This window comes from Falco peregrinus, chromosome 3, assembly GCF_023634155.1.
Source record: "Falco peregrinus isolate bFalPer1 chromosome 3, bFalPer1.pri, whole genome shotgun sequence".
NCBI lineage: Eukaryota > Metazoa > Chordata > Aves > Falconiformes > Falconidae > Falco > Falco peregrinus.
In genome coordinates this window covers 91,636,315-91,646,422 of record NC_073723.1, presented here as the reverse complement: position 1 = coordinate 91,646,422, position 10,108 = coordinate 91,636,315, and the positions used below count along the sequence as shown (strand labels likewise).

The 10,108-nt window shown below is 40.9% G+C and overlaps 1 protein-coding gene across 1 annotated transcript; it reads right to left on the bottom strand.

Annotated features, from left to right (window-relative positions):
* Positions 1 to 423: 423 nt before the first annotated feature.
* On the bottom strand, positions 424 to 8,423 carry LOC101920698 (serpin B10-like). The gene is made up of 8 exons (XM_013296484.3): positions 8,347 to 8,423; positions 7,054 to 7,231; positions 5,677 to 5,790; positions 3,920 to 4,054; positions 3,398 to 3,515; positions 2,875 to 3,017; positions 2,187 to 2,342; positions 424 to 1,318 (listed from the first exon to the last, which is right to left on the bottom strand). Exons 2-8 carry the CDS (start codon positions 7,219 to 7,221, stop codon positions 914 to 916), a joined length of 1,239 nt encoding a protein of 412 aa, XP_013151938.2. The 5' UTR covers positions 7,222 to 7,231; positions 8,347 to 8,423; the 3' UTR covers positions 424 to 913.
* Positions 8,424 to 10,108: the final 1,685 nt, after the last annotated feature.

Here is a 10,108-nt window from a genome sequence, read left to right as displayed (position 1 = left end):
AATTCAGAGAGTTAGGAGCATCCCCTGCAAACATGCATGACTGACTAGGACACTCTTAGGAGAAAGAGTTGTGACAGAAGTACATGTGTACTGGGAGATTTGTGTGTAACCTTTCAGAAAGCGCTTAGGGACTTAGTAGTACAGGCTTGATTCTCCAATTTGATCTTGCCTCAAGCCGGTGAAATAAGTGGCAAAGGAAAATGAGAGTAGAGCAGTGCAGTGCTGGGCTGGCAACAGTGCTGAGTGCATGGAAAGGTACAAACAAGAAGATTTCATGGCATATGTTTTCTCTTCCTCCAGTTCTATAGTGCTGTTGGATATTATCCAGTCGCTGTGGGACAGAGATTAGAATGTACACCTGTTATTCCCTTTGCATGCAAGAAAGAAGCACCAGTATCAGCAACAGAGAGGATTCTGCAGGTTTATTTCATTACCAGCTGTGCCAAGCTGCAAACCTGGTACAGAACTGACAAGAATGTGGATGAGGTAGCCCTCCTGGGATGACCAGCTTAGTGAGCTGAAACTGACGGAGATGCAGCAGCATTCTGCAGAGAGGAGTTTTTCCTGGTTTTTTCTTCTTACATACCAAAGCAAGTGCGTTGGGACTTACTGGTTTAGATCAACTTAGTCTGTTTTGCATTGTGGCAGTTCTGGTTCAGAAAGCACTGAAAAAATGCATCAGTGTTGTTTTGTGTACAGTTTGGTGCTTATAGCATCATGCTACCACTTTCAGGTTCTTTGGTCAGGAAAATGAGCCAGAGGTGTGAATTCCGGGTTATTTTTAACATGTACTTTCTGAGAGATTTGAAAACAGTGCAGGAAAATTAAGAAGTGCACAGACTGTTCAGATGCTCTTCATGGTATTTTGTTCATTATTGTTGTTGCAAGAGCCTGTTTAGTAATGGTCATGTTTCTAGGGGGAAGAGAACCTTCCCAAGAAGAGGATACTCTTGGTCTTGTTGTGCCTGATAAAGAAGAGGAAAGGATGATCTGCCACAAAAATAACAGCAGCACCAAGACTTCGTGATGCCAGTGCTGCTGAGCTGGCAGCTGCTGCCTCTGTGCCTTCTTCATTGACTTCCAGATAACACTTGTGAAAAGCTTGTGACAAAAACAAATCATTGTTCTCTGATATTCCTGTGAAATCAGCTTGACCTTCAGTGAAGGCATCTTGCATCCCCATCCTGCTCAAAGTAGATTTGAGGTCATATTTCTCTTCTAACGAGAACCTGGGTAGATAAACTTCCATTTTTATTTTCTCCATTAGTTCTGGGCTGGTCCATGCAGACAGGTTTTCAAAACTCAATTCTCTTTCTAGCTGCAGTTGGTAAAAGAAAATCAGAAAATTAGACTCTTTAAAAACCTGTGCCCTAAGAGCTTTTTCTTCTCTTTTCCTAAACGGGGAACATTTCAAGCTGTTGTAAGAGTACCTGAAAAACAGGAGTGAAAGACCAGTTTGGAGATCTTTTTGACTAAAGGAGTATGTTGCTCTAAGGTAGGTCAATGCAGTATTTGAACTGTTCTCAGTAACTTTCAGGAATATAGCAGGATTAAATAGTTGTAGAAGAAAAACATCCGTGTCAAGTAACAATAGTCTGGTTGATTTGCTGTTCACATTTCTGTCTTCCCTACATTTTAGAATTTAATGAAAAAAGCTTTTTTTCTACAGCACACCCACTAACACAATGGTGAGAATTTAGTGTTTATTATCAAAAGGCAAAATCAGTCTCTTTACAGAAGGTGGCAGTGTCCATATGTATTAGCTCTGGACATGCTGGAAAATAATGGAAGCTGCCCAATTTGTGGTGGTTATTTTTCATTTTTTGGAATGAAATCATATCTATCTGAATCAGTATGGACAGTGGATCTCAGCAGGGCTGGCTTTCCGGCCTCCTTTTTGTTCAGCTGGAAGAAGGCCAGTCTTGTGTGGTTTGGGTTACCTGCTTCCAGGACTGATCACTGGGAACCACAGAAGTGCCAGCTGCCAAGAATAAGAAATCTAGTCTGAGCTCCAAGAGGTTCAAGTTCACAGTGCTAGAACAAGTTTGGGATTTGCTTTTCCTTGAGCCTGATCAGTACCCTCCTTCCTAGAAGCATGACTGCAGCAAAGTCTTTTACCTCACACATGCATAAAATAATTACACCCTTGGTTTTTTTCAGATTATTTATGTTCTCAGTTGCTTTACCTTTCGTAGACTGGTGATGTCGCTTGGTAGCAGGATAAACATGCTGAGGTCATTATTAACGTATGGAAGCTCAAGAACATCAGTCTGGACGGATTCTATGTAGGTCCAGTTAAATTTATCACTCAGGTACATCATGGGCACTGGTTTAGTCGTATGCTGCAACAAATCAAATTACATGTTTGCCATTTGTACTCTGACTGAACAGCAAAGGACTGAGGTAAAGTAGCACAGTGGAGGCTTATAGTATTTAGCCTACAAGCTGCCCAGCGTGTCTGAAACATCGTTATGGCTCCAAGTGGTAGGACACAGGGTCTGCAGAGGACCCCATATTTTCTGGAAAGGCACTTGGAGTCTAGGCAGGCTGTCTTAAGCTGTCTCAGAGGACACCCATCATAGGAAGCTGTATTCCGCTCTGATTTGTCACGCGGATAGAAATGAAAATGTAAAGAACTAACCCATACAGTTTTGTTCACAGTTTTGTTTTTTCCTGCCTTCGGAGAATGGAAGGTTGTTTCAGGTCAGCCTCTGACAATTTTACTTGCTAGTATGTGTGCGCTGAAGATGTGGTGAAGAAAATATACTGAATGCTTTACATGCAGTAACTTGAATGCTGCATGGATTTAAAGATCGACAGGAATTTCTCTCCCCTATCTTTTTCAGTAGGATACAGGGCAGGATATTCCCATACCGTGTTTATTCTGAAAGGCCTTTGCCTTGTTGCTTCAGCTTCAAACTTTGTTGCCCAGTTTCCTTTGAAGTACAGTGCATTTATCAGGACTAGCCGGGTGAGTGAATCTACGGATCCAGGAGGCAGTAGATTCTGAATTTTGCCTAGAGAAAACAGAAGGACATTTACACATTTATACAGTTTTACTGTTTTGATGTAAGTGTTGGCACAGTTTCTGAAGAGATAAGCCAGGGAAATTGTAAGTGCCGATATGGCATGTGCCTAGCTTGAGATTATTCACAAATAGGTGGTTACTGAAGTAATCTTGATTTGCAAAGAAGAGTAAGCCACATTCCTCCCACATTCTGATGGAAGACACTGATTTTAGTAAGAGCTAGGCAGTAGATGACTACTTTAGGAAAACTGATCTGATTTACCTTTCTGAGGTGAATTGTTTACCTGCCTTGGGCCCCTTGGGTACAGAGACTTTGTTCAGTGCTGAAATGCTTCTTTCTGAATTGGGAGAGGAGAGGCTGGAGCTTACCTTCAGTGTGGTGTTCAACCTTGGAATTGATCTCTCTCCTGATTTCATCTGCTGCTCCCACAAAGTCAACTGATTGTGGCTCTGAATTGTAATATCTCTTGGCTAACTGTAAGTATTCCTGCAGATGCAAAAGAGACACCTGTCTTATGTTACCTACCAATATGAATGCTAATAAATGACTACAGCCAAACAGAGGGAAGACACAGTAAAAATTACACAGACTACAAGCACAGCATTTTGTCAAAGGAACAAAGTATTTTTTAGTGGAAATACTCAATTTACATATTTGCACCTAACTACATCTGCAAATCACTCTGAAATTAGATGAACATCCCATAAAACTAAAATTTTAGTGCCCAGCATCTCAGGAAAATTCTCATACAAAACATTTGTGTTAAGGATAACAGCAGGATTTGCAGATGTAATGAAAATATTTAGAAGTATATGGTTTATGGTATGTTGTCATAGATAGATCATAAAGGTTAAATGGCAAGGCATAATCTGAATAAATGGCCTACCTACCTTGTTGAAAGGCAATGATTTTTCTCCATATAACTGGTTGACACTTTTAAGCATGTAATTTTTAGTGGGTTGGTTGATTTCAAAGTTGAGTGCTTTAAAACCAGTATGGATATTATCCGATTTGCCCATTTCTGTCTTGGAGAAAAGGAAAACAAGATGTTATTAATCTGTTGTGTAAATTAGTTCAAAATTTCTAATTTTTTCCTTCGCACAGCTCCAAGTAAAGTGTTTCTATTCAGGTGATCTGTTACCTGTATTAGCACACAAGAGGTGTTCAAAACTGGGCAGTTATTAAAAGGAGCATTTGAAAGTATTAAAATTTGCAGATGTGATATAGACACTGCAAGTCTTTCAGAATGCAAGCATTAAGAGCCTGAAGTATGTAAAACACTTAAGGGTTTGTAAGTAGAGGTTGTGAAACTAAGTATGTCCAGAGAATGAGGGACAGACTGTAACTGCTAAACAATGCATGAAGATCTGGCTGCATGATTCCTTTCATTTATGGAAGTCGGCTGTGTTACATGGAAATTTTGCCCCTGCATTTCCTAATCTTGCTTTTAATGTTAATATTTTGTGATTTTTTTTAATGTTGCAGTAATTGCAGTACATTCTTTATATTGAAGTAGCAGGATTAAGTGAATGTGGGCTTAAACTCATCAATGACCTTGAGGAAATTAAGCTGTGAATTAGTAAACTAAAAATCTGGACCTGTGTTCTATTCATCTTGTCATTACATCAGAATCAGAGGCCTGAACAGACACTTAAATTTCTGAACTATTAGAAAGATCCCTTTGTCCTATCCACAGCACTCTGTAATTCTTACAATTTGGACAAACATCACTCATGAAGAACAGTCCCTCTCCTGTTCATGGTGTGCAAATGGGTTGTTGACATAGCCCCTAAAATAAATCTTCCCACCATGGGAAGAGGGATTTGGCTATGGGGATGTAGATCCAAGTGCCCATTCATCAGAACTTGTGGCTACTGGGGCTTTGCGGGCAGATTGCAGTCCCACAAAAAATAAGGATGATGGGAAAGAGCAGGGAGGAATTGTCAACAGGGACAAACAGCCTTTACTGACTCAGAGGGATTACATTTGTTTTTCCATATTTTTCTATGTTAAATTACATATACTTTGGTATAAGACGCCTGCCAGTATGTCAAAGAAGTATCTTGGGAATATAATGATTTCCATTTCTCTAAGATTTTTTGCAAGCAACTGATCTACCTTAGGAAATTCCAACATGTCAATTTGCTTTGTTAACTACTCAACTGAAATGGAAACTGATTTCTGAAACATCAGACATGGGTAGCCTGTAAAAGTTAATGTTCTAGTTTTTGTTGTCTTGATGCTGCAATCAAATGTGCGGAAGGGCAGCTTTGTCCTTGCGATTAGCTCTCTGAGGTAGGAACTGTGCCTGTTCAAAGAACATGTTGATAAATAGCTAGCTACGGGTAATAATTTGACAAAGAAATCTCTCCTCAAACTAAAGGAAAAAGATCAAGACCTCTATTGACAGAGAATGGTAACTTTAAATTTTACAGATTTGAGGTTAGCTTTTGTAATTCTGCCTAAAAAGGGGAAGCATGTAGTAAGTATTGCATTAGGTGAAGGTATCACAGGATGCGGTACCAATTCATTGTGGACACTGCATCCGAGGAAGGCAACCATAAGCAAATGCAAATGTGGAAGGAAGATACAAGCAAGAGAAGATGTGACCATGCCCATAGCTTGATCACTAGACTTGGTGAAATACCTTCTGGAAACAAGCAGATCGATTTGATAGATGCTCTTCCGCTCTATAATAGACTTGCATTTTTATGGTTGTGGTGACATTTCTGGCTCCTTCAACTTTGTTAAAGTGAAGTACCTATAGTGGAAAAAGCAATAATAAACGCGGCGATAGATTAGTGATGTCATGAGACTGGTGATGAAGAAAGTCAAACTCAGACTTTATTCTTGTGCCCAGTCCTGACTGAGTAATGTAGTCTTTGGTTAGGTCTTGAGGCCCATGTGTACAAATTGGCTTGTGCACGCCAAGCTGAGGGCTGCAGAGCAAAACTCTCATGTACCTACCCTTTCTAGAGGAATCTGCCTGCTTCGAGTTATGCCCTGAGCTGGCCAGTTAATACCTGGGAAGAGCCAATTATCTCCAGATGGAGACTCCCAAAGTCTAAATGAAGCGCTGCCTTGTGTCAGAAAGCATGAAAATGATGCAAGCCGTTTCATGCCTTAGATCCCTTGCTCTGGGCATGTGCACCTTACCTGGGCTACCAAGGGTGTGTCCAGCCTTGGAATGTTTTTCAGAAGAGCTATGCCTTTTTGTTTCTTTGTTTTCCTGTCTTTCTAGCAGAAGATCATTCCTTTCTTTCTTACCCTACTAGCCCTCTTCTGTCCTGTCAATCAAGAGTTAAATCACTGCCTTAGCAGGTGGGACAACTGCCTTAGCAGGCAAACACTGACAAAATTCACCTCCTGCAACAGGAGCTGGGTAACCGTGCACTGGGCTGTGCTCACTGCCACCTGCTGAAGCTGGGAACTTTGCACAAATACAACTTAGGGATTTCAGTAAGTGATTTTCCCTGTAAAATACATACCCCAAAGAAATGTTTGTAATCTCACCGTGTTTCTTCTCCGATATTCTTAATGTGGATTTATGTTTAGCAAAGTGCAAAACTTACAGTAATTATAGGGGAGAGTCATTTTTTGGGGGGGGGCATTTCCAAAGAGACGAGACATAAGATGGAAACTGTGGCAGAGCAGAAGGAGAATCCAGGTCTCCCACTCCCTGCTGAGTGCTCAGGTTATGGAGCTTTGGGATAAAGATCGCTTATTTCTTCTGGTGAGGTTTAAAAGGAGACAGTGCCACCAGTGCCACTTTTCTCATTTGCTGGGGGCCTGTTTCCAGAGGCTAGAGTAAACTATTTCCTTGGCCTGCACAAGCAGAGGACCAGTCAGTTCATTGCAGTGCACGTCAGGAGAAACGGGAGCTAGCATATGTGTATAGAGTTTTGATGAGTAATTTTTCTGCTTATGGCTTTCCTCTGTTCCATCACAGTAAATTTCTTGCATAAAGGCTGTTATTCCAAAAGATCAACCCTTTCAGACAGTACCTTTTGAAGCCTAGACTCACCTTTGCCATCTGATCTGCAGTGTCACCTTTGGCTCCCAAATAAACAGTAGCCAGGGCAGATGAAATACTCAAAGGGGAGAACAAAATGTTCTTGTCGCCCACTTCCTGACACTCATGTTTGAAAAAGTCAAGAGCAAAGCTTGTGTTTGCTTTACTCAAAGCTTCCATTGTAACAAACCTGCACAGAAAGGGAGAAAAGATGCTATTAGTGAACCACTATAGTTCACATATATATAGCTATGTGTCTGCAAGTTTCTCTTCAGTTTTTGAACTTTCTTTTGTGATTTAAAAGCTTTCTAAAAGTATTTATCCATATGAAGAATGAGGAGGATTGACTATTATAAAGTCATATGAGGTTTAGCATGTCCCGTTTCACTGATGACACTAGCTATCATTTAAGTTAGAGGAAAAGCAGTCTCCAGGCTTGTTTTGTGTTTGTTCACCAGGACATACATTGCACTGTCCTTTACAGCATCTTGAAGTGACAGTTGTTAAAGTTACTTATCAGAAGTTACTTATCAGTGCCTGGGCTAGAGGATACTGAGAGACTGTCCCTTATAACAACTTTTATGCTTCAGTTTGTGCAAGCACCTTGTGATGCTCAATTCTGTAGTGAACAAATACTCTAGTAATAGTAACGGTCAAACTGTTCCTTTAGGACAGGACAAAATACTGCTTCCAATGCTTGGGCAAGCAGCACCCCAACTATTGCATGCTAAGCACCCTGAATTCCCTTTTGGACTTTCAAAAATGTCCTGAAACTGTCTTGCAGGGCTAGCCCAGATCCTATCTTCCCAGTTCTTCTGCAGGACGAGGTTTCCATATTCAGTAGACCACAAATGCTGCTATTTGTCATTTGCATTTTAGTTTTAGCTGAGAGCTCTAGGCAGGGCCTAGGAGCTAGTCTGGTTGGTATAGCATGGCCTTAGAATAAAGACAGTTTGTATCCTGCGTAGCTTGCAAACCAGAAGCTGACCTGATGTTCATAAGAACTGAAGAGCACAAGAACAAATTAGCTGACTTACGCAAACACAGTGGTTCTTACTCTGCTGATATATATGCTGGCCAGTGAACTCTAGAAATCAGAGCACTCTGTACAATAAATTACTCTTCCTGTACATTTTTAAGACTTCTACCTTCTAGACCATGGCCTGTGCAATCCTAGTAAATTACGTTCCCAAGCATTTGTTTCCAGTTCACATTCCTGCTTCCTTTTTCTCTATGCATTTGTCAACAAAGCAACATCATCCAAGAGTATATGAGATAAATAATCTCTAGAAATCATTACAGTACCTTGTTTTGTGCAGGGAAGAACACTGCTGCTCCGCGTGTCTCCAAGATTTCTGCAGTTCACATGAAAGGTAGGGTGAATTTATAGTGTGTCTGGCCAGTTCTGCAAAGGTTCTTATGACTCATGACTGTGCAATTTATTATGCCCTGAAGGCCACATCCCTGTGGAAGAACTGAATCATCTCAAAGTAGGATGTGAAGTGGAGAATGATACTATACAAAAACCTTACAAAACTGACTGCAGAAATATTTCTATAAATACTTTTTGTGGCAACAGGCTAGTAACAGCTTGAACCCACACTTTAAACAACCTTCCTTTTGTGGTTTGGAGGGTTTTAAAAAAAGCAGTTGCTGACCCACTTCTTTTATGATTTGTCTAATAGAAATTATTTCTGAGGAACAGATAGAGAAAAGACAGTGATTTCTGATGTGTGTTTTTCTATTGTCCGTTTCCTACTGGAAAAATATTTGTTAGTCCTAGTGGGTTTCTGTTTTAAAAATTTAATTTTGTTAATCTTGGAGTATTCTAGGACTGTGCAACCAGGGAAATGTCACTGTGAGATAGTGAAGGCTGAGAAACAGGCACCAGACCCTTGCTCTTGTTATCAGTGGTGACATCACTAGCACCTGTTATGGATCTTAGATTAGACTTCATTTTTTCTGCTTCTGCTTCCTCACCCTAATCTGAAAGCTGCTTTTTGACCAGTGTAGCACTTCAGAGGGCTATTTTCCATTAAAGAAATTCATATTCTGTCAAATCCTTTTTTTCTTCTTGCCTTGGCTACTAAAATACCTCCTTCCCTGGTTTTTCTTGCAGTCATGCTGTCCCTTCTGTGTCCTCTTTATGACTGTCCACCCCCACTCTGACCTCCAACTGAAACACCCTGTGCCATCCTACCGTTGCCCTTTATTTCATTCTTCACCTCTCTGCGCTGTCAATAACACCACCTTGAAAACCTGGATAGAAGCTGTTGTGTCTCCAGGGCTGTCTCCTTGACCCCAGAGCAGGACTCACTCACAAGGTCAACTGCCTTGCCAGAGTTTTCTTCTGACCTGCTGTCCACGAGCCTACATTTAACATGTACTTACGCTGTACGTCAGTGGCTGTCACAAAGGATCCTGTGATGAAGAAAGACTCACGGGAGTACCTGCAAAATTTGGTATGGGGGATAGGAGGGCACAGCTGCCAAGGGTCGCTTGCCAGTGGTGAACCTTCTGCATCAATATAACTTGGGAACCAAAAGCTTTGTTAAAGCCGCTTGCCTGTTTGTGAGGAACCACATGACTTTAATCAGATGTTTTCCTACCCCTTGGGTCTCTTGAAGTTGTAGCTACACAAAACCAGCATGTTTCAGTGTGAGTTGTAATTAGATGCATCTGTTACATTTTCCAAAGAGTGGCATAGCACAGGAGAGGTGTTCACTGCAGAGTTAATTGCTTCCATTGCTCCTGGGAAAGTTGTAATCTGTTTACATTGGCCCTAAGTGATTTCCAAAGCCTAAATGATTTGAGTAATCTTTGCAAATTTAGCCATGTTGTCAAGCAAGTCATAGATACACTGGATAGACTCCATCCGTTAGAGCAATTACTGTGGATTTTCTGGTTTTAAAGCAGGGGTGAATTTAATTTGCTGACTTGTAATATTGCTTGCTGCTTTACAAGGAGTGGCTGATGAGTTCTGTTTACACAGAAATGCTGGGTTAGACTGAATGAGAAGCTTGTGCCTTTGTGCAAGGTTTTAAAGCTACCTTTTTAAAACACCTCT